This window comes from Ursus americanus, chromosome 32 (genome assembly GCF_024610735.1).
Source record: "Ursus americanus isolate L20-20 chromosome 32, mUrsAme1.1.p, whole genome shotgun sequence".
In the NCBI taxonomy this organism is placed as follows: Eukaryota; Metazoa; Chordata; class Mammalia; order Carnivora; family Ursidae; genus Ursus; species Ursus americanus.
Window position 1 is genome coordinate 11,694,994 of NC_142158.1, and position 24,939 is coordinate 11,719,932.

At 47.4% G+C, this 24,939-nt stretch overlaps 1 protein-coding gene across 2 annotated transcripts in view; it reads right to left on the reverse strand.

The window, feature by feature from the left end:
- Nucleotides 1-8,096: 8,096 nt before the first annotated feature.
- SSR1 (signal sequence receptor subunit 1) overlaps nucleotides 8,097-24,939 on the reverse strand; it is a 38,822-nt gene continuing 21,979 nt past the window's right edge. The window contains exons 8-9 of one of the 2 annotated variants that reach the window (XM_045811507.2): nucleotides 23,781-23,844; nucleotides 8,097-8,916 (exon numbers count right to left, since the gene is read on the reverse strand). In XM_045811507.2, coding sequence (XP_045667463.1) covers nucleotides 8,892-8,916; nucleotides 23,781-23,844 — 89 coding nt within the window. In that variant the 3' untranslated portion in view covers nucleotides 8,097-8,891. Of the gene's footprint in view, nucleotides 8,917-21,512; nucleotides 23,845-24,939 lie in introns of those variants that run through there. The other variant, XM_045811508.2, reaches the window with a different exon arrangement.

A 24,939-nucleotide genomic window follows, 5' to 3' on the forward strand; every position in this document is an offset into this window, starting at 1 on the left:
AGCAGGGAGCCCGATGCGGGACTTGATCCCAGGACCCTGGGATGATGACCTGAGCTGAAGGCAGACGCTTAATCGACTGAGCCACCCAGGGGTCCCCAGAGCTGGCAGTTGTTACAGAGCATGAACCTACCTGCCAGGTCATCATCACCCAGAGTCCATCCTTCACCCTGGAACTCACTCCCGGGGTTGTGCATGCTGTGGGTTCAGGCGAATGTATAAGGACATATACCCACCATCCAGGGTAGTTTCGCTGCCTGAGAAATCCTCCGCGTTCACCTCTTCATCCCTCCCTCTCTCCTCTGCATAGTCGGGTCTTTTGTTGTTTTTTTTTTTAAGTTTCTTATTTAATGGGGGGAGGGGAGCTGGAGCTCAGGAGGCCTCGTGCTCAGGCGTGGCTTTTCCTTCCTTCGCTCAGCAAGTATCTGGGAGCACCCAGGAGGGGCAGGTACGGGTAGGGGATCCCAAGGCAAGGGAGACACAGACCCCGCTCTCCAGAAATCTCGGAGGGAAAGATGGAGGCAAGCGACCCCCGTAAAGGACCGGTGTTGTCAACTTGTGCAGGAACACAGGGCGCTGTGGGTGCTCAGAGGCAGGGGGACACTTCTGGGTGGGGACCCAGGCGCCCCGCAGGCTGGCACTTGTGTGGCGGTGGGAGAGGCAGCCAGGGAGGCCCGGGGAACGTGCAGGGAGCCGTGAACGCGGGCGGTGGGGCCCGCCAGAGGGCGGTGGGCTACTGGCTGATGGGGAGGTGGGGACGCCCCCCGACCCACAGCGAGGACATGAAAAGCGCATGCGTAATGAAGGAAGGAATGAGCAGAGCTTGGATCACGGACCTAGATTCTGGACGAAGGCGGGTTGGTGAAGGCCACTGGGCGTCCCAGTAGGTGTCTCAGGGCTGTGCTCTAGAAACGTCCAAGCTGCAGAGCGGAGCCAGGGAGCCAGTGAGGAAATGACCGAAACAACGCAGAGATGCAACTTGGCACCACGTGTAAGGGTCACTCAGGAGGGAGGAGTCAGCACGTCGGAGTTGTCGCCGGCGGACGGAGGACACGGTGCCGCGAACGTAGCCAGGGAAGCCGGACGAGGAGGAGTGGGTCTGGTGGCCGGGGACAGAGTGGCCTCAGTTTTGCTTGAGGTGCCTACTTTGACAGCAAGTGACCAAAACCCAACCAGACCAGCTTCCTCGAAGGCGGGACCGAGTCAGCCCCCACCGCTGAGAAGTCTGGGAGCAGGTGCCTGCCCGCACGGCCCCATGCGGATGCGCGAGGGACGGAGCCGGATTCACCTGTCTCCTCTTCTGTCCCCGTTCTGCTTTCTTTACGGAGGGTCCCCCACGCCGCAGCAACGGCGGCCCCAGCAGCAGCTCACCTTGTATTGGACAGCTTGGCAAAGCCAGCGGCCAGTTCCGGCAGCCAAGCAGGATGTCATCTTCCTGGCTGGCCTGAGCCTCGGGCTCATCTCTGGGTCCCATCACGGTCTTGGAGCAGCCGGCAAGCTGGATGCCCCTGAACGGCCTGGAGATGGAAAGCACCCCGGAGGAGACCTCGGGGGCTGCCACCAGGAGGAGCGGAGAGTTTGTGGGGATCCGGAGTGGGGGGCTGTCTGCAGCTTAGGGGACAGCTGGGAGCCGAGAGGGCTTTGAGTCACATTCATGAGCTGCAGTTTCAGTCCTGAATGGGATCACAAGTAAGAGAGACAGGGAGAGAGACCCAGAAAGAGACACAACACTAGGGAAGCTCGGAGAGGCAGGGCTGAGAATATCACTGCCTAAAAATGGGATGGAGGGTGAACACGCCCAGTCCTGGAACGGGAGGGTTGCTGCCCACCTCTTCCTGCCACCCTGGAGGAAGTGGGGGAGGCCAAAGCCCCAGGGCGGGAGCTGGGACCCAGTGGAGATAGATGCAGGTGTGAAGACAGGGAGCTTGGGGAGCGAGGAAGGAATGAGGCCACACTGTCACCTGAGGGGATGGCAGGGGCCTGGGGAGACTTAAGGATAAAGGAAAAGAGTCTGTGTTTGGGGGCAGTGGGGTTTGGTATCACCGACAAGGCAAGAAAGTGGGTAGTGGTTGACCAGGGCCCAGGAGGAGGGACAAAGGGAAGGATTCAAAGCGCTGTCAGGCCGATGACCTAGTCTAAAGAACAGATGGGGACCCAGGGAGAGAGGAAAATGCAGACCAATGACCCCACCAGGGAGAGGAGGAAGTTGAGAAATTCCGGTTAGAAGGCCTCCTTGTTTCCAGGAAGCCAGAAGCTGTCTGCAAAGAGCAAAATGGAGTGCAGGGGTAGCGTGGGATGGGGGTGCAGAGCAGCCCTGGGGAGACTGGTGACAGGGCCCAGGGAGGGCCGATCTGCAGGCACTCTGGTGAGCAGGAAGCATGCTGCTTGGTTTTGCAACACAGAATGTAGCTCAGTTCGAGACAAGTCTCACGGCACTCTACCCATCTTCGAGTGTCCAGGAATGGGGGCGCTCAATGCAGTGACCCAAGCTGCTGACTGCATTCACCCAGGGCTGGGAGGGCTGAGTCTGGAGGCCAGGCAGGAGGCAGGTGAGCCCAAAAGGGAGAAATGGGCTGGCAGGGAAGGACCGACCAGTAGGAGTAGCCGAGTCTCTTGAATGCAAACCGGCAGGAAAGGACTCTGGCTGGCTTAAGGCCACGGAAGTCCAGGCCCTTCCATCTGCAGGGCGCCCCTGGGGACTCTGGGTCTCTCCCTGCCACCTCTTGAATTCCCAGGCAAGCATATCTGATTACTGGCCTGGCAGGGTCAGAGCTCAACCCTGGAGCAGTCAGGGCCAGGGACTCCTGCCAGAACAGGGTCAGCCCCTGGGTATTTGGATGTTTTCAGAGAAGGGAGAGTCAGCATGAGAAAGCCAGCTGCCTCAGGAAGGTCTTCCCCCCCAGGGAGACGGGAAGGGCGGGGAGGGCCGCAGAGCTCAAGCTGCCAGGCGGGAGCAGCCCCGTGAAGAAGGCCCAAGGGCCGCTCTTGTTGGCACCGAAGACCTGCCCTGGGGAAGCAGAGGCGGGCCACCCCCTCCCCCGAATGTGGCAGACGAGGGAGCGGGGCCTGTGCTCCACCCCCAGCCCCGCCCCCAGGTGGAAAAGGCGGAGGGTGGGGTGGTGGGAGTTTGAAAGACCAGGTTAGCCCCGGGGCAGAGAAGCCGCAACTCTCTTCGTGCGCCTGCGGAGCCACCAGCAGCAGCGGCAGGAAACAGCGCGCTCTTCCGTGGCTGGGAAGAGGCGAAGCCACGTCACACTGGAGCCTTGGTGACTGTGCGTGGCGGGGAGTGGCATTCAGACCGGGCTTATCATCACCTGCTCCGTGATCGCGACACCTGTCTTTTCCTTCCCAGGCCCCACCCGTCACTTCGGCCCAGCGCGTGGCCGTGGGGGGCCCTCCGGAGGGGACCCTACGACAAAGTGAAGCTGGTACACACGCCCCACGTCTCCGGTGGCCCCGGGAGCTGGGAGAAGGACACCCAAACTTTACTTCCCAAACGCGGCCCAACCCACCCGGTCTCCTGCGCCACCGCGCCCTTAAACGACCACGCCCCCAGGCGACTTCCAATGGGGTTCCGCTCCTCAGTCTCGCCCCCTCCTGGAGGCCCTCCCAGACTACTCAGCCCTTCTGGGAAGATCACTCACTGGATTCTTATCATATAATGTTATTTATTTATTTATTTATTTATTTATTTATTTATTTATTTATTTACCGCCTTTCTCTTTTTTCTTCAGCTGAGCTCTGCCTCCTCAGCCAGGAGCAAGGACAGGGCAGGAACAAGTATTCTTTTTTGTGTCTCTTCCAAATTAGCCCAGCGCCCTGCACATGTTAGCTAGTCCCTAGCTGTACTTTCACAGATGGAAGCCAAGCCCTGATTCGCTGTCCTGAGGGGCTGTGTGGTCTGGGCAATGGGTGGGGACGGAAGGTGTGGCCTTCAGCCCGGTAGCTATGCAAGTGTTCAGTTAATGACTTCCCACTCACCTCACCGACTGCACATTTTGTAGCTTTGACCTTCCCTCCCGCTTTTCTTGGAAGGCACTTGTTCTCGGCCTTGGCTACTCATTCGGATTCTCCGGCAACTGTTTAGACTCTGCATTTCGGGCACCCACCCCAGGCCAGTTGAATCAGTCTCTGGGGGTGGGGCTAAACACTGGGAGTCTTATTATTTTTTTTTTTTGAAGATTTTTAATTTATTTGAGGGCAAGTGAGAGAGAGAGAGCAGAGAGAGAAAGGGAGAGGGAGAAGCAGACTCCTGGCTGAGCACAGAGCCAGACGCGGGGCTCGATCCTAGGATCCTGAGATCATGACCTGAGCAGAAAGGCAGACGCTCAACCGGCTGAGCCACCCGGGCGCCCCAACACTGAGAATCTTAAAAGCTCCCCGGAACTTTCTGATGTGCAGAAGGCTGGGACTCACTCATCTCCGGGTATCCTGCAGTGAGATACAGTGCAAAGCTTATGGGATTTGGAGCCAAACTGCCCTGGGTTCAAATCCCAGCCCCACCACCTGCATTGCTTGGGATCCTCTGGACCTTGATGGCCTATCTCAAAAATGGGTATAACAGGCCCGTTTCTCAGAATGTAAGGTGCATACAGAGCTTCCAATAAGTACTAACGCCCTAAAATGATACTCCCCAGGCCTCCCTGAGTACTTAAGGTCTTCATGGAGATGAACCCCATAGTCTCCATATCCAGGATTATGTGGGGACAATGAAGCCCCTTCAAGGGGTTCCCGGTGCAGACAATGGGAGCCATAGTTATTTCACAGAGCTTGGGGTGGGGGGAGGACTTAATTTTACTTCTGATTATAGAGAAAAGGATTCATGGTTCCTCTAAATTGACCTAAGTACCTCTTTCTACATGTTATACAAAACCTCTCTTATCTATTCATTTTAGGGTTTTCCATGTTCTAAAAAGGAGCAGAGACTCTGCGTTGGGGAGTGGGGTTGCAATTGGGGGTGCAGTCCCTCTGTTGGCAGCTCCCAGTGGTGCCCCCCACCTAAGCCCCAAGAAGGGTCGTGGACTCTGCCGGACACCCCTTCACCTCTCCAGGAGGCGGTGTGAGCCCTTCTCCTTCCCACACCCGGACTGTCTGAAGGAGACACAGCTTCCTGAGGCCCCGTGGGTGTGTGAGGAACCTTTGCTGGTGGGAGTCATGGGTCTCGTGTGTCCCAGGCGTTGTTGGACAAGATCCTCCACGTTCTGTCATGCCACAGTGGTGGTGACAGCCGGGAAATTCTGGGCCCAGAATTCAGTTTTTAATGATACTAGAGAGAGGCTCACCAGGAAGCTGCTTCAAATTCTAAAAACAGAAGGGGCTTCACATGTTTCCAGGAGTCTGGAGGCTGCAGATATGATGTATTTATCTGAAGATAAAATAAATTGGATCGTGAGGTAAAGAAGGGCAGCTTAAGCTTGAGAGATAGAGCTTCTTACATTGTTCAAAGGTCTTAATCACATCTATATTCAAGATTATGGTAAAGGAAATACTGCCTGTTATGAGCTGAATTGTGTCCCCCCATGGATTCGCATGTTCAATCGTATCCCCCGGAACCTCAGACTGTGACTGTATGAGGAGACGGGGCCTTTGAAGAGGTCATAGAAGTAAAATGAGACCCTCAGGGAGGGTCCTAATCCAATCCGACTGGTGTCATCAGAAAAGGAAATTCGGACGCCTGGACACCAAGGATACGTGTGCACGGAGGGAAGGCCATGTGAGGACCCAGGAGAAGGCGGTCATCCGCAAGCCAAGGAGAGAAGCCTCAAGGGAATCCACCCCTGATGGCACTTGATCTTGGACGTCCAGCCTCCAGAGCCGTGAGCAAATAAACTTCTGTCACCGAAGCCCCCCAGCAGCTCTAGGAGGCCAATACGCTGCCTAGATGGCTTTTCTGCGTGTGCCTGACACCACCCGCAAGCCGGTCACGATAGGCTTCGAGGAGAGGGGAGAAAATGGCGGAGGAGCTCCTGCTTGCAAAGCACGCGGCAGAGGGTCGGGTGTGTGGTAAGTTCTCGAGAAGCGTTAGGGATTCCTACCAGCATTCCTAGGAGAATAGTTACCCTGATGTTCACCACAGGAGAACAAGGCCCACGTTCCCAAGACCGGGCCCCAGGAGTTACAGGTCACACGGACCTCTGCTCGCTGGGCGCCTGCGGCGCGAAGCTCGGTCTGCCGTCGTCACGCTGTCTTACCCTCACCTCTCATTAAACGTATCTTTTTAGAATTCAGAGAAATAAAGTGTTTAGCTTTTCTGTGTTTGTTTTTCTTTGGAAAAGCAAGAGATTACCCTGGCCTAGGGGACTAGATGCCTGTGACTTGACTTCTTTTTGGGGTGGGTGGGAACATGGGTTCATTTAAATAAGGCTTTCGGGGCGCCCGGGGGGCGCAGTCCGTTGAGCATCTGACTCTTGGTTTCGGCTCAGGTCGTGATCTCACGGTCCTGGTACGGAGCCCACGTCAGGCTCTGCAGGAGCGGGGAGCCTGCTTGAGATCCTCTCTCCCCTCGGCCCTCCCCTGCTCAAGTGCACTCACTCTCTCTCTCGAAATAAATCTTCAAATAAGGTTTTCAACTCTGGGTGCCTCACGGTAAAATGGATGCTGACGGCCTATGTGCCCATTTAAATGGCAGAATCCCTGTGGGGGACAGTGAGGTAGTAAGGAGAAGAGGGGTTCGCCACCCTCTCTCCTACCCTCGTCACCCGAGCTGTGTGGCCTTGGACAGGGCGTTTGGCATCTATAACAGGAAGTGGTTTGACACAGTTGCTCCTGACAGCCCTTCCAAGGGGCACCTGATGATTTGACCTGTGACCTTGGGGAAACCTCCACCACTTCTGGTCACAGGAATCTAGATATCCCGTGAATCCCCTGAAATGCTTCCAGGCGGCTCAGAGCCGCAGGCCTCTGCAGGGCCAGCTTGGGTGACGGCATGACCCTGAGCACCGGGCCCCAGAATGCCCCGCTCAGACCACTGGGCTGCTTGGCTAAGGCTCACCCACCCCCAGATCAGTGAGACCGGGGTGTCTGTCCCATGCCCAAGCAAGTTTCTGTCACAGAGGGAAACTGAGGATGGGAGTACAGACAAGACGCATTTGGAGGGCACCTGGTTGGCTCAGTCAGTTGAGTGTCTGACTCTTGATTTCGACTCAGGTCATGAACTCAGGGTCATGAGATCGAGCCCCGTGTCAGGCTCCACACTTAGCTGGGGAGTCTGCTTGGGATTCCCTCCCTCTCTCTCTAATAAATGAATCTTTTAAAAAAAGAAGAAGAAGACACATCTGATCAAATGTGAGTGCTCCGAATCTCATGACTGTCTTGACTCCTCAGAGCCTCGAAGGGCCAGTGGGCTTCCTTCAGTCTGGCTGAGTTCTCAGAACTGTGGCAGAGGGGTCTCTCCTCAGACTGGCTGTCCAGCTGCAACCCCACAGCCCACCTGGGAACAAATGCAAAACAAGGCAAATATCCAGGCCCCAGCCCAGACCTGCTGATGCAGGCTCTCGGGCCGGGGCCTTCCATCTGTGTGTTAAGGGGTCCTCAGGGGTTCTGACCTGCTCCAAGTGTGACAATGACCCACTTGACACGGGCACTGATCACCTGGCGGAGGCTCAGCCCCACCCCCTGACTGTGAGGCTCAACTTTGAATTTAGACCGTGAGTCTGAAACCAAGCGTTGGTTTTAGAATGCAGATTCCTGGGCCAGCTCCCTGGGATTCTGCTTTAGGTGTGGGGGATGTTCTGGGTGACTGTGAGGCATTTTCTCTGTGCCACTCTGTCTATGCTCGTGTAGGTCTGTGTCATCTCTCAGCTGGACAGCTGTCACCGGCTTCTTTGCCATCTCTCTTCTGTTCCCCAAACACCATCTGCTTGGCTCCCTGGTCTGTACCGTCCTTCTTGCCTTCCTCCTCTTCTCTCCAAAGTGAGGCTCAGCTCAGAGAGCGTCTCCTCTTGGAGCCTCCCGTTCCCTCCCTGCCCCTTCTCACCCCTGGCCCCAAATGTGTTCCCACTGCGAGCAGGCAGGATGATCGCCATAGGCCCAGCTGGTGCAGACGGGACCGTATTCCGGGTCTGAGATTCCCCAGGGCCTGGTACTCAGCAAGACATTCATATTTGTTTGTAGGCCTTTCAATTTATTTCAGTCCAATTCAACTCAATGCAATGCAACTTGATTCGGTTCGGCATTAGGAAAGAGCCCGGGGAGCCTACGAGGAGCACCAGCATAGGGAAAGCAGGCCTCTGGGGGGCTGGAGGGACCCCCCGCTCACTGATAGGGCCTGGGGCCTTGCACTCCCAGGGAGTGTTCCTTACTCAGCTCTTCCTGCTCCCGAGGCCCTGCCACGCTGTGGTTGCCCAACCGCCTCCGAGGCCCCTTCGGGCCCGAAGATGAATCTGGAAGCTGCTAAGGTGTGTGTCACAACCATCACATACCAGGGGCTGGTGAGTTCCCTTCACCCGGAGCCGCCGTCTCCTGAGCGCGTCACCGTCTATGTCATGGGGGAACAGCAAGCTGGGCTGGAGGAACCGACTGCTTGGGTCGCACAGTTGAAGCGGTCCTCGCTGGTGGGGCCCCACAGCCCTGTCCTACCTGCGGGCAGGGGAGGCCCGGTTTCCCAGGAACTCTCCACCCAAAACAAGGCACAAGAGCTCTTATTCAGAAACCACAAAGCCCTGGTCCCACAGCCATTCCCGGGGGCGACTTTTCAGCGGGAGCTGGGGGAGGATCCAGCCGAGCAGGTTGGGGCGGTCCTAGATGTCATAAGAGCAAAACGGTGCAGAAAGGATGGCCAGTCTCCAGCACCCGCACGTCCGGGGGGTTCCTGCAGCAGCCTCGACGCAGTGCACAGCCCGGGCACCTGGACACCGGGAGACGGCGGAGGCCGCAGGAGAGGTCTGCTGACAGCATCAGTGCGTCTCCTTCCGCCTGCGTCTGAAACAACAAAGGGAGACAGTGACCTCCGGAGAAGCTTCAGGACAGCCCTGGAACCACGTCCCTCCCCGAGGTGCAGCAAGGGGCCGGCTGGACAGAGGCGACAGGGTCGTGCTCCCGCTTTCCCCCCAAAGACCCTTCCTGCTCGTTTGGGGCCAAATAGTTCATCGGATCAGAGACCCCGAGAATCTCCCCTCTGCCCAGCCTTCCCCCAGGAAGAGACAAATGGGAAAATCTAAAACTGGGGTTCAAGGTTTCTAAAATTGCGCCATCCTGTGAGGCCCCGAAAGGAAGGATGAACACCGTGCCTCTTGACTGGGATTTAGTGAGACTTCCACGCTTTCAGTGAGAACCCGGCGTACACAAAAAAAAACAACTTAGCCATGCTCCACGAGTAAAGCAGAGAAAGCCACGAAGCGCGATGCGGAGAGAGCTGGGGGTTTGCTTTAGTAAGTGAACCAGCTCCCGTATCCTTCCACGCATCCTTTCATTCACTCAGCAATACGTCTGAAGCGCCTGTGCTGAGCCAGCCGCCCCCCCCCCCCCCCCAGGTCAGGGAGCAAGAGGGGTCCTCGCTCTCCCAGAGCTCGCCGGGGAGGAGGACAGGCACGCCGCCACCAGGATTCAGTCAAATCGCCATGAACGGCCTTCTGGGAACAGAGACCCCAGACCTAACTGTGAGTGCCTGGAAGCGGGGTGGGGGAGGCTAAGGAAGCGACCTTCAAAGAGGTGACCTTGAAAAACTAAGTAAGACCCCACCTTTCCCAGGCATCAGTCTCAACATGGCAGTAACGGGACGAGCCAGAAGCAGCAGGTGCCTCCTGACTCACGGCACTGAGAAGGTTCCACGTCACTTCTGTGCCGTTCCTGCCAAAAAGGCATAATCTGAATCCGTTCACAAGGAAACAGCCCACGAGCTCTAGCTGGGGGACACTCTGCAAAGCGGCTTGCGTGGACGCCTTAAAAACGCTTTAAAAGTCCGGGAAGACTGAGGGAATGTTTCGGATTAAAAGAAATGAAGGAGACATGACAAGGAAACGTAACCCGTGATCTCGCAGGGGCTCCGAAGCAGGTGGAAGCTAGCGGCGAGGAGCTGCCCGACACACTTCGGGAAACCGACCGGCGCCTGCGGATTAGAACCCTCGCGTCGGGGCTGCATTTCCCGCCTTGGAGAACTGTGGTTTGGCTGTGTAAGAAGAGCGTGTGTTTGTGGTTAGGACATAAACACCGGTGTGTTCAGGGGCAAAGGGGCATGTCTGCGTTCACTCTCAGGTCAGCAAGAGTGTGCGTGTGTACGTGTATCTGTGTGGCAAAATGTTAGCAAGTAATGATCAGAGAGAGGTTAAGGGAATTTGTACTATCCTGCAACTTTTCTGTAAGTTTGAGATGATATCAAAATGAAAGGCTACCCCCAAGCTAGGCGCTCAGCCAGCAGGTGGGGGGGGGCGGCATCTGGGGAGAGGGCCAGGAGGTGGCAAGGGTGTGGTGGGCGCAGGGAACAGGCAGTTCCGCGGGGGTCCGAGTTCAAGGTCGGCAGTAGTGAGAGAGCAGGTTGGAAGGTCAGGTATAGGCAAAGGGTAGAGGACTTGGTCTTGGTCCTGCAGGCCGTGGGGGCCTGCGGCAAGGTTTTAAGCAGGGGAGAGCGACAGGGTCAGGAGGCTTGAAGGGACTAGCCCGGCAGCAGGACCCTGGGTCAGTGCTGGGCAATGGCCAGCACCGCTGTCCCCCATGTGGGGCAGTTGCACTTGTCAAGTACAGGGACTGAGCTAAGAGGAGAGTGGTAAGAGGTAGGCAGGGGGTTGGGTACCTGTACAAAGGGAGTTTCCTGTGGCAGTGACGTCACCAACCGAGACAGGAAACGCCGAAGGAGAAAGTGGTTTAGGGAGGAAAATGGCCAATTCCCGTGTTGAGTTTGAGGTGTCTTTGGAACACCGGTGTTTGGCGGTGGCTCTGACGGCCCCAGGAGAGGTCGGGTGCTGGGGCAGAGAGGCGGGGCAGGGCTCCTGGAGTCACACTGTCCGGGTCCAAATCCTGGATGGCCTTCCTATCTCGAAAGGTGGGTGACAGTGGGCAATTTGCTTTATGGATCTCTGCTTCCATTTCCTTGGCTGAACATGATGGGATTAGAACCTTTCTCATAGGGCAGGGGGCCCTGGCAATGACCCGAGTGAACACAACTAAAATGCTTAGAAGAGTGCTCAAGGGGTCAGCCACCGCCACCACCACCACCGCCACCGCCACCTTCAGCTGCCCTCTGGGGCATCCAACAAGAGGGCAGGAACAATAGGAAGGGGCAAGGGAAGCAGCCCCATTTCTGTACAAGCACGAGGAGAGTACTTAGGGCTTGGCAAGCCATCGCTGCCTGCGGCACAAATGCCAGCCTGCCATTTGGCCAGTTAGGGGCTCCCAGACGCAACAGGGCAGGCTGCTCACTACTCTGCACCAGGCGGTGCCCTTCAGGTGGGACCCCGGCTCTCCTGGGGCGCGCTGCAGTATGTGGGAGCACTGGCCCCCGCCCAGAGCAAGAGTCGGAAGCCCTGGGCACCGCCCCCTGAACACTGCGCTTTAAGAGAGCCGCCCCCATGCAATCTCAGGGGCGACTGCATTCGCGACTGCTGCCTGAGGGCAGGTAACTGTCGAAGTAACAGCGTTTTGGAGGGAGAGAACAAAGGGCAATTATTTCCATCCTTAATCGCAAATAATTATTTTGGACCCTGACATTACACATCGTTCAATAAAGTATGTACGATTTTAAGGGGCTAGATCTTTTCCATCATCTTAATGAAGACAGTGTTCCACTGAAAAAAAATTATTGGAATATCTTAGGAAAAAAATTCAGGTAGTTGAGGTGGTTGTTGTTACTTTTTACTTTAGCCTGGATAAAAGATGACTTTTGACAAAGGAAGGAATGCTAGGTCTCTTCAAATACATGAAGGAATGTCATGAGAAAAAGCAAGCAGATTTTTTTTCTAAGATGATCTGGAGAGCAGAACTGGGACACAGACCACGGGGAGGTTGATGTGGGTTGAAGAAATAACTAATAGCTGAGCTGTCCAAGGAGGGGAGTGGGCGTCTGGCCCAGAGGAGGGGTCCATAGAGGGGGTTACGGAAGAGAGTCCTGCACTGGGCGAAAAAGCTGGACCGGGTAACTCGTAAGATTCTTTCCAACTCTAATCATGTATGAGGCTCCGTCAGGTCCAGAAATAATAAGAGGACCACACCTTTTAAACAAAATCTCCAAGTTCTAGGGGGAAAAAAGTTACTGATGATGGTCTTTAGTTGGTTGACATATCAACAATCCTTATGAGGAAAAGAAACCTACTTCTTATGGTTGAAAAGTAGGTTACTCTGGACCAGGCATTGGGATAAGCTTTATGACACACAGTATCTTAAAAAATTCAATGCAACACTTCATGTATAGTGAGGGCTTTATAAATAATTATAGAATATTAGTAACTAATAACTCTAGTACTATGATCCCATTTTACAGAACCAGGCTGAGACCTGTTAAGTGGCTCGTCTAAGGTTATCCAGCCACTAAATGGGGTGAGCCTTGAGTCAAACAAAATCGAATTCCAATAGGTATCAACCATCGTACTGCACTGATGTCCAAGTGAAAATATTTGGTTAGTTCATCTGAAGTAAACGTGTGTGTGTGTGTGTGTGTGTGTGTGTACACGATGGAGGCAAAGCAGAGGGGCGGTTGGCTTTGTCCTCTAAGACCATGTTTCCCTCTTGGAAGGTAAGATGAATCTACAGAACATTCTGGGTGTGGCTGGCCAGCGCCACAGGTGACACACAGGGCTGTCTTCTATAGCATTCATTGTTCTGACATGATCATTCTAATTACTTAAAAATCCGAATCATTTCATTGACATCTTAGTTAAAACGGTATTTTTCACTTTAATTTGATGTTTTGTTTGGGGTGGGGAGTGGAGCACAGGCATGCAGAGGTTGGTTGGGTTGCAATGGCTGGAGCAGTAGTTTGATGTAGGAGAGAAAAATTCCTAACACAGACTTGTCTGTCTTCTTCCCAATCCTTCACCTTTCTAGCAATGCCAAGGAGCAGCCCTGCGAACGAACCCTTCACTGCTGTACCAACTGTTAGCAGCAGAGGGCAGCAAAACGCACCAATGCAGACAGGTCTCCAGTCTAGCCTGGGAATGATGGTTCTGCTTTCAAGTGTTTTCCTATCCTTTGGAGAATTCTAGAAGAGTACCACTGATTGAAAATTATGAAACCCAAAATACGGAAGCAAGTAATTAATTATTCCCTTATTACAAACTTAGTAAGTAAAAAGATCTTAATACAGCTAGTCTCTTGACGTGAACTACTTGAAGGGGGCCTGCACCTCTATTTTCTTGTCTTTCCTCACAGTAATCTTGTAATGGCTGGTGGGCAGCTTTTGAGCACCTATGACAGCTTATTGAATTCTTTCAACTTGGTACAATTCGCTAAGTTATAAAAAAAAAAATTAACAAAAAAAAATTTAAGGTTACAATTCACTCACAGTTTGGGAACTGACTCTTCATTTTGAAGCTACAGCTGTGATTTCCCTACTGTTTCACTTCCTTTTCTAGAACTCACCTATGGGATTTCACACGAACCACACTTACAGCAACTCGTGGGCACTTGCTTGCCAGTCTCCTGGGCTTTGTGTTGGTGAATGCTTCCTGCTGGAGCTGCAATGTACACCCAGAGGCCATTTCGGCCTCTTCTCTAGAATCCTCCAGGTGCGGTCGTCTGCCACAGGAGCTGGAAGTCGTGTGTGTGTGTGTGTGTGTGCGCACGCACACGCACAGATCAAGCCAAGACTTGGGCACAGCAATTCAACCTATTTTCTCCTGGGTTTTCAGGGAATGGTAACCGGGCTCCCACCTGGACACCTTCCGTATCATGAGGGAGGCAGGACAATCATGTGAAGGTTCTGGACACAGACATGTCTATGCTCCAATCTCAGCTCTGTCACTTAGTAGCTGAGCGGTTTTTAGTCAGTTACTTGTGTATTTAGGTTCCTCATTTACAAAATGAGGATATACCTACTTCACTGTATGGCTGGGATAGTAATTCATATTTGTTAAAACATTTATCATATGTCGGGTACCATTTTAAGACTTGGTGATCTGGTAAATACAGTTCTTCAAAAGGGGGTGACAGACAACAGAAGCACAGGGTAGTTTCAGGTAGTGGCGAGGGCAGACGGACAAGCACAAACAGTGCTGTGTGACGCAGATGCTGGAGTTGATGCCTCGGACGAGGGGAGCGGGTGGGGGAAGGCTGACAGGCAAGGATCCCGCGCGGGTGGGACCGGGGCAGAGGGAATCACAGCTAAGGCTGGGGGCCAGAGGAAAGCAGGGGGGGGCGGTGAGAGGCAGGGGAGGACCAGATGGCCCGTGGACGACGGTGGTCTCCATGTTCACAGAAGTATGACTGGAGGTCAGATGAGGGGCAGGACTGGACTCGCTGGGTCAATGTGGGCACAGGGACGGGGAGGCAAAGGGCGGGGCAGGAGCGGCAGCACTCAACACAGTGCCTGGCCAAACCCAGCCGCAGATGGAGTTTATTCATTTAAAAAACTACTGTTTTTTAAAAGGGAAGCTGGAGTTGCTTTAAGGAAAAAAGGAAAAAATACTCTCAAGGATTTTCCACTAATAATCTTAATTTTCTCTGAGTATGTAAAGTGACAACACATCCAAGTTTTTTAAAATTGGCTCATTTTCTGAGCTACAGCAAAACTGCCCACAACCATTGTGATTATTATACTCATTGTAGGAGGCTCAGATACATTTATTTCTTCCACTATAAAACAGAAGCATATTATAAACATTTTGAAAAGGAAAAAATAACCTACCATCCTACCGCAAAACCTGCTTTAGCACCTTGTAGGTATTTTGCTCTTCGGACTGTGGACTAATCTGACATTTAATACTCAGTGTTTCCAGCATTGTGGACAAGAAATTAAAATGCTGGTTCTTACTGTCCAAATATTTTTTGATTCCTCATTTTTCCCTTTAGCAAAGACTAAAAACATTGCATAGCTACAATCACTGTATCTCCAAAGTTTTTTGGAGATCTCATACTTTTTCTATGAAGAACACATGAATTCAGTTCTATCGCTTACAATAAAATCCTGAAAAGGAAATTCTAAGTACTGACTCATCAACATAGATGAGGAAGTTAAACCAAAGACGCCTCTCTGCTTGTTTAAAAATGTTTAAAAGGTCAGGATATGCAGTCTGTAAGATTACTGGGAACCCAAACTCTCAGTATGTGTGTGAGTACTGGGCGGGGGGTGGGGTGGGGAGTTGTTTTATGACCATCACCTGGAAAGTCAACTAGCTGACAAACAGCACAGCAGAAGTCATCTTAAATCATCTTTATTCTAAAACAAGACTGTTACCTAAAAGCAGAAAATGCGTGAGGATTTTTTTCTTTTTACAAATTCCAGGGGGAAATTAAGATCAATATTGTACTTCTTTTTTCTTTTTTTTTTTGCTTAGTATTTGAGATTCACTTTGTGCCTCTCATCTTTAAGACCTACTAATAACATGCAGTGCCGCTTCAGGCAACATCCTGTACTACCACAAATACTTTCAAGACCAGCTTTAATTGAGGGATATGGAAATTTAAAAATGCATTTTGCAGGACAGCAGGCCGGTTTAGGTGGTAGGCTAGACCAATGGAAGTAACAAAGAAAAGGGGTACTCTTGGGTTTACCAAACTAGAAAAACCGTGATTTCCAGATACTCATAGAGCAGGAATATTTCTCAAAGGCGCACAAGAAAGTTATGGATTACTCAGGCCCACTTTCATTAAGCAGTCCTCAATGACAGCCAGAGAACATCCTTAAGACAGTCACCAAGTAAAACCTATGGGAGAAAGCTGTCATAAATAATCTGATGAAAATACGCCAGAAATCACATTCCAAGTTTGAAAGCACTAGAATTTAAATAGCAAACACAACATGGACGGCACTGGAGGAGATAATGCTAAGTGAAATAAGTCAAGCAGAGAAAGACAATTATATGATTTCTCTCATCTATGGAACATAAGAAGTAGGAAGATCGGTAAGGGAAGAAAGGGATAAAGAAAGGGGGGGTAATCAGAAGGGGGGATGAAGCATGAGAGACTATGGACTCTGAGAAACAAACTGAGGGCTTCGGGGGGGTGGGGAATGGGATGGACTGGTGATGGGTAGTAAGGAGGGCACGTATTGCATGGTGCACTGGGTGTTATACGCAACTAATGAATCATCGAGCTTTACATCGGAAACCGGGGATGTACTGTTGGTGACTAACATAATTAAAAAACATTAAAAAACATTCTAATAAAAAAAAAAACAGCAAACACAAGACCTCCTGTAATGAATTAGGAAATATAAGAAGAAATATTTGGAACCAGAGGTGTTTTGCCTATAATGAATGAGTTCAGATGTCTTTGAAGTTCTGAAATTGTTGGATTATGAAGTGGAGAGAATTGTAATCTAAGTTAATTCATAGCAGAGCTAAAAGTAGTAAGAATTTATTAAATGCTTATGTGCAAATGCCTACTTGGACTTTTTAAGATTTCATATTGGACAAGTGGGAGCCATGTTACTGGAGAATGGCAAGATGTTCGACTGAGGAGAATTACGGAGGGCAATAAACATCTGTGACTTGCTTGTTCGGGGTTACAATAGAAAGTTTAAGTGAAACCAGTCAGAGGTGGTTAGAATGGCACCAGGAAAGTGAGGACTGAGATAATAAACAGATAAACAGATAATAAAGCTCTCCAGAGCTAGTGCAGAGAGAAGGACAATGAGCCTAAGTTTGGGGTTAGTCAGAGGAGATAAGAAAAGGAGGCAAGAGCATCACAGAAGCGAAGAGGAACTCTTGGCGGGGGGGCGCTGGTGGTCAATGGGTTAATCGCACAAGTCAAGGCCAGAGAATTCAGAGCGCAGAAGGCTGGCAAATAGGTAACCATGAGATCCTGAAAACAGGTTTTTTGGACAGAAGCTAAACTGAAAGAAATGTGAAAGACTGAAAGCCTAGTGAAGAAAAAGAAGCCAGTAGCCTAAGAGATACTCTGACAAAGAGAGAACACAACAAAACAGGAATACAGTTAGAGGGGCAAGAGAATCATGCCCAAAGCAAGAGAAGAGAGTACTTAACAACAAGGTTCATCATGTAGGAGACATAGGGAAGATGCCAAGACTGCCTTACCGAGGTGGGAGGAACATTCCAACCACCAAGAGAAAGAAGTGCACATCTGGAGACAGAAGTCTCAAGAATCTGAAAGACAGGATTGGTGACAATGAAGAAGGCCCAATAACAGTTCTGAACACCTTGTGTAGACAGCAGTCTCTCTGCACAGACCAAGACGGCACCCATCCAGGATTTCTCCTTGAAACCAAACTATCAGGCCATCAGCCACATGAAAAGTCACCATAGTGACCAAAGGGTCACAGGATCTTACTGGTGGTTCCCGAAATGAGATTACTTCCAGGCAGGGGCTTCATTCTGAACCAGATGTGGGTTACCCAGGTGGAATTCCACTAAGGAGTCAAGCTAGAACACTCTCAGACTACCGTGTGGAGTCGTCCTCCCGCCACCACCTTCTCTGCACACAGCTTCAGGGCGGACAGGCCGCAGCCTGCTCCAGCTCTTACTTCCTGCTGAGTGGAGACACACAGTGCCAGCAGCTAGCAGGGGCGAACTGAAATACATAACCAGTATTTTTAGCCATGAAAAGCTCACTCGATTATCAACAGTTTGCGGTATTAAATACAAGACCTTAAAATACACGTGACTCTAATAATAAACTGCTCAGGAGAGTTCAAGGGATGAAGTCCTGTTTTCATGTGTACTGAGGACCAATGACTTTAAATCTTCTACCTCAGACGATGGCAACAGGTCCTCGTAAAAGAGCCACCGTCCAGAGTATTGATAAATCTATCCTGACTTTTGGCTGTGGTTGCACAAGAAAATACGAAGGTATCTACCTCAGAGAAAGTATCAGGCAAGTCCCAAGCAAAGCAACTAGAACACAGGTAAGCAGATTTTGTGCGGTAACGTGAAGGTCTCCCTGTCCAGGATTCACAGGTCTTGTTGCAACACAGCTGGAGGCAGCCATGCACCAAACCTGCACCACGCGTGCCTCTGGGCTCCTTGAAGCGGCTGCATCACGGATAATGGGGTTATCTAGGGTGGTTGTGAGGATTAAGTAGGAATGTATGTGGTGGAACAGAGCAGATGTTTGATATACATATACCTGCCAATCTGAACACCATTCTTGACGAAAATACTTCTCATACTCCTCACATGCTTTAGAACCTCAGCACCTATTCTGACAAATGTAAGACAGATGATCAAATGCATTTCTGAAAATGTACAAATCAGACGGATTCTCTTTGGGCAGCTCTCTATGAAGCTCAAAGAAATTCTGAGAGGAATTTAAAAAATGTTTTGAAGAGCAACGCCATCACTGGAAAACATGTCAGCCGCCCCAAGTGTTCTGAAAAACGTAATTCTCAGTTTGATGGGCGGGCTCCAGTAGATTATAATAACACTCCCCTTGGCGGCCCTACTGCTCTAGTTCACTATCATATACAGAGAGCTAGCCACATCACCTGTCCACCTTAGGACTTCCACTCTTTAGCGAAAAAAAATACCACTATTTGGCTTTCCTCTATAGAATTTAACTACTATCCATGTTGAAGTCCAAAAAGTACCATATACACCTCCCACTCATATGCTTCACACGACGTTACAACAACATGGGGCTTTCCAACAGCAGCAGCGATCACTTACGTAGCTTCTGATGCGCCAGGCCAAGTTCTGAACAGCTAACAACTCTAAAAGGTAGGCACCCAAACTGAAGCCAACGAGATGATGCAATTTGACTCTAAGAGAGAGCTGGAATTTGAACCTGGGCAGCCACAAAGGAGTCCATGCTATACCTTACTTCTTTCGCTTTTGCTAACTAAATGTAAGAATCATTTAATAACACTGTATTAAGGGTTTGTAGGTAACAGAATCAATTTGGGACACTCTCTCAATCTAAAAAGGATCTCTCAATTTAAAAAGAACACATCAAGACTCCACAGATGAGCTGCCCTCTCAAGGTCACACTGCTTAGTGGCCAGGGTGGACTTCATTCCCAATCCGAAGGATAGCAAACCATACCATCTCTCTTTGTTCAACCTCACGGAATTGCCAATGATACTGAGTTATCACGAGGAATGCTTCTAAACACAAACCCATGGAAGAATGACAAATGAAAACCAGCTCACATTTTCTCATTCTTTCTTTAAAATACACTTGTGATAAGGTTTCCACAAGAAAACCGCAAGCTAGAAACTGGGGATAAAAGGCAAGTAAGATGCAGAACTCACGGTCCAGGAGACAGACAGACGTACCACCAAGGTGACAGATCGTCACAGGTACTATAACAAAAATCTGTGTAAGGGTTGTTCTTCATGTTTTCTAGAGGATACTGGATTTTCTTTCTAATGCTCTACGGTGCCCATTAAGGGAAATCCACACTTGAACAGAAAAAAAGACAGAAGCCTAACTTACAATCCCAGTTTTGTGTTGTTGTATAACCCAAGAATGAGTATAGTTGACCCTTGAAGGTGGGCTTCGGGGCACTGATTCCTGCACAAAAATCCACATACAATTTTTGATGCCTCAAAAACATGACTAGTAATAGCCTACTGTGGGCCAGAGCCATTATCAATTATACAGTTAACACACAATAAAGCTAGAAAAAAGATTAAGAAAATCTTAAGAGGAAATGCATTTACAGAACTGTATTTATTGAAAAAAATCCACATATAAGTGGACCCATGCAGTTCAAACCCGCTGTTCAGAGGCCAACTGTACTTCACTCTCGTCTTTTAACATGAAGATGAATCTTCAACCCTTTAAAACTTGAAAATCCAGCCAAACTAGCATATCAATCTTAAAATGTTTTTAAAGACCATGATTTTGTTAATCAAGGGTATTTAAAGAGGTGTCATTATTGAGATTAAATAGGGAACTGTGGATAACGGAATTATATAAAAAATTTCAAATTATATGTATATACCACAAACTAACACACAAATCTATTTGTAACAGCTCAGAAGACTCTTTGGGGGTTATTTTATAGTATTCCCGAGTTGAGTGGCATTTATATACTATTTTGTATAGTACAAGTAGAGATAGAGTGTATTAAGCACTGAGTTTATTGGAATTTTCCGGTTGCTGAATTTGGTATTTGTTACCTGCCCAAATGCTTGGTTTTATAAAATTTCCATCTTAAACATGGTGCAGGGGAAAGAATGCAGGAGTTTTAGCAAAAGCTCTGAATCTAAATTCAATATGTAACACCTTGAGCAAGCTACTTAAATTCAGGAGGTTTTGTTTCTTTCCATCTATAAAGTGACAATCACCTTCCTTCAGGGAGTTGTTGTGAAGGTTTACTAGATGATGAATGGAAAGGCCCAACAGAACAGTCCATGGCTGATGTTTAATAAAAGAGTTCCTTTTCTACTGCCTTTAAAAAACCAGCTAAATGGTACCTGAACCTCAGAACCATACTCCTAAATAATTCCGAAGTCTGAAAAAGGGAAAACTCCAGAACTTCAGATTATATATAGAATTAATTACTATAAAAGTCTAGGCTTTTGTGTAAACAAAGAATAAAATCATACAAATATTAACTGGTAAAGTTTGTAAGAGGCCTAAAGAAACCGTTGAGAAGTTTACAGGTCAGTTAAGTTCTGTTCTTGCCTCATACTATCCTAATATTCCGCTCATGCTGGTAGTGAGGGGTTGACGGGTCAGGCTGCTCTTCCCTAAGCTGGAGATAATTAGTTCAAAGTAGGATTTTATTTAGTAAAACTAGAACAAATGTATTGATATTACAGCTATATATGATGCTGTCCAAATATGTGGCCAATTTTTTCAAGTGTACCTGGAAATACAGATTTACATTTTTAAATTAAAGCTAACATCTAATTTTGGAACTAAAACAAAGAATGAAAAACCAAGGATTGTAACCTATCAAAATCCTGGTGAGAGACAATGTGTATTGCCAAGTTCAAAGTTAAAGGAAAAAAAAAAAAAACATTATTTAAATGCACTAACCAAGTTTCTCTTTTCTTTCAACCAAGGGTTTGGGTATCATTGTACCAAAAAAGATGAATGCTATATGAGAGACTAACATATTACATTTACCTACTCCTGTACCTCCAAAATAACGTTAAGTCATTAAACAAAGATTCCAAGGTCACAATGCCACTATTAACTACTCCTCAGCAGAGTTAAGTACAATTATAGGCTAATGCACTGCAAATACACCTTTAAGGCAGTGGTTTTTTAATGTTGGCTTTTTTTTTTTTTAAGATCTAGATCTGCCTTTTCCTATCAAAGTCACTATTTTCTGAAATTTACTTAAAATTAAAAGCCACTAAAATCAAGCCATGTTCCTTTTCTTCTGATTTCTATCTTCCTCAGGGACCTTGCAGGTCCCATACCCCCCCACCCCAGACACCACTTCAGAGGGCACGGGTAGTCTGAAAAGTCACTCACTATGTAAGGCCGTGAAATGAATGATGAAGCTATACAACCAAAGCAAGATCCATGCTTTATGAACATATTATTCTCACATGTCTGCGTGACAGGTTTGATACACAAGATTCTTGGTTCATTTTACAGATTCTGAGACCAATTTGCTCAAAAGTGAATTCTGAAACCATGGTGAATGAGTATATCAAAACAAACTTTAAAAACTTCATCCAAATATTTACATTTAAAAAAAAACATTTAAAAAATAGGCTACTTATTAAGTGTGCTTGAACAAACCATGTGTGGAATTGAATTCCATTCATTATGGAGTTAGTTTTCTGCTAAACACATACTGATACTATAGAAGACCCTGGCAGCTGAGGATTTAAGAGTTTTCAACTGTTGCCAATTGATGCTAAAAAATAGAACAGGACAAACGATTTCTGAGGCACTGATCTGAGCCTCAGCAGTGGACGGGCTAGCATGTAAGGCAATCACGTAGGAGTCAGAAGGGCTGGCACCTGTACCTCAGTGTGGCTTTGCCACTAAGTACCACCAAGTAGTCAATGAACTGTCTAGAAGCCATTTAAATTTTGTAATTACACCTCACTGCATTATGTTCTAGTAGTTTCACAAACTTAGGAATTCACAAAACAATGTTTTGAAATATATTCCTTGAGAAGGTGGAGGGTCTCCTATATTACATTAAACAAAAAACATGCAGTTTTTACAGCTCATAGAGCTTTTTCAAAATAAGCTACTGATCATACAGCCCAATTAAAAACTCAAACACTTTATATTACAGGTATAGAAAGTTTATAGTTCAGCAATGCCAATATAGATAATTTGACACCTTAGCCCCTACTTGCAAAGTGATTAACAACTATACAATAATAACTTCTATTCTACTGTCACAGGCTTTGGCTCAGATGTTTAAATACTTAACTTGGTAAGATTTTTTGTTTGTGTGTCTTGTTTTGCTGTTGTTTCGTGTGGGCATGGGTGGGGATTATAATGAAGAGGGGAGGAGGGGTCAGTTCACTGTAATAAAGACAGATCAGGAATTAAACAGCCACTAGAATTTCATTTACCATTTCTTTATAAAATATACGTGGGAGAATATGGCTTAAAGACAGAGGGGAAAAGCCTCTTATCTGTTCATACTCTTTTACTTTACCCTTTATCCAGTCTGACAATAATGCCAAACTTAAGTTACTACCTAGGACAAGAATGACTTTAACAGGATTTTATGAAGTCCAATTTAATTTTGGTTCTGAGATCTTAAGTGCTTAAAATTTTAGAATTCTTCAGATTAACTAATAATAGTTTTTCTGAAAATACCCAAAAGATTAGATAAAACCAATTGGTTAACCACTTAAAAAAATATCCAACTCATTTTTTTTAACAAATTAGTATTACTTGTAATATATCTCTGCCCATATAAATTGACTTTTTGCTTACTTTATAGACCAAGGCAATTTTTCTCAAGCAAGATACTCCTATTCAGGAAAAAATATGATCTCTTAAAACAAAACAAAACAAAAAAAAACGAAGTGGGTCAGAAATAAAACAACAATGGATAACACAACTCAGGTCCCAAAAATGTACCATTTTTTTTTTTGTTTAAAAAAAGAAAAAAAAAAAGAGTGTGGGGTGGGTTTTATATATCAAAATCGGCAGAATTCTCATGCTTCACAATTTTGTTGCTAGAAATCCCCAAATTCCTGGGACTCATTTGGGAAGTTTTCTGAAGGTGCGCATTAGAGTAAACAGCAGCAAAATACCAAAACAATTCTATTGCTAGAAAGCAGCTACTCCTGTTTGTGCCTTTAGAATACTAGCTGTTTAGAACGCCAACAACAACAAATACTAATTTGTGCCATCAACTGGATTTGAGGAATTCTAAAAAAGAAACAAACTGTTTTCTTTAAAACAGTCTAAGGCAGGACATCCACAATCATATTGGACAAATACTGAGTTTTGGGGGGAAATACCAGAAAATGTCAAAAAGAAACAACAGCATTGTATTTAGTATTCTAAAGGCAGGCTTCAGGTAGTTCAACAATGATTCTGGTAACACCAACTGCTCACATACATACACACGCACACATATAGATTTTAATGGCTTAAAAAAACCCAAATTTGTTACTTTAGAAAAATGAATGCAGTGCATTTTCAGTAATATTATCGCCACAGACTCTGATTGCTCAGTCCACACATAAGTAGTAGTTGCCTTCTATGGTGATATGGCTTCTCTGCACTAATTCCCATCAGGCCGAAAAACATTAGGGCAGGTTAAGTAAAGACTGAATTGTTGCACAAAGGAACATTTACTCATCAGATCCCACTGATCTCTTCTGTGCCCGTTTCCTGGGCAACCTTCTTGGTGAAGCTTTATCTGGAAGAAAGGAGAAAGTTTTAACTTGCTTATTGTAAATAGGATGGATTCAAAAGACCTTTAAAAAGCATTTTCCTTCAACTTTACCACTTAAAAAAAAAAAAACAAAAAAAAACCATACACGCAAAAATACCCTAGTAATAAACGCCTCTTATCTGGTATAGGTTGTTAAACTAACCTTTAAAATAATCCCTCAAGAAATAACTCAATCCAAACGAAACTTTGTATAATTACGGTGGGAAAGGGTCTAATTTTGGTTACATGAATACTGAAGCCACTAAGCAAAATCTTAAATTCTATAATTTAGTATGTTTACACATGCTTAAGTAAATGCTTTAGAAAGTGTCAAAGGCATGAAATTTGCAGCTTAAAAACACCTATACTGTCTACAAATTAATATTTATAAACACAGCCACGCAGTTTGCATAAGTTTTGGCAATTTCATAAATTTAATGGAACGAACAGCAGGTTAGAGGAACTTTTAGACAGAAGATCAGTACCGGAACCGTCCTGCACACACAAGCCTTCTTTGTACACCTTTTTCTCTTTCTCTCCTTACATTAGATTCCTAGTGGGTTCTATGAAACAAAAGCTAAATTGGTGGTGAGTTTCTACCTCCAACCAGTAAGAGGAGTCACCTATATGTTTCTTTAAGTAAGGCTATTTTCTTCTCTGACCACTACTTTTTTAATTTTTAGAAGCACTTTACATATTAGGAAGTTAAGTCCTTTGTTGTAACAGTTACAAATTACAATTATTTTTCCAGCTTAAAAAAAACAAAAGGCTGGAAAAAATATTTAACACCAAAGTATGGGGTTTCTTTGTAAGCATTTCATGAACAATGGTATGAAAAAAATTTACCTATAAGATCTTAATTTTTATTTTCTAAAATTGCCAGATCACCATAACTATATTTTAAAAATTGAAATATATCTTAAAAAAGCAAATATTTATCAAAAATATTTAGCAGCTGAATTTTTTTTTTAAATATGCTTTTAGAGTTAGTGACTGAAATATTAAGACTGAGTATGCAAATCACATGAAAACTGACCTCAGTACTTTATTACAAATAGGTTAATGATGTGTTTGGGGGGG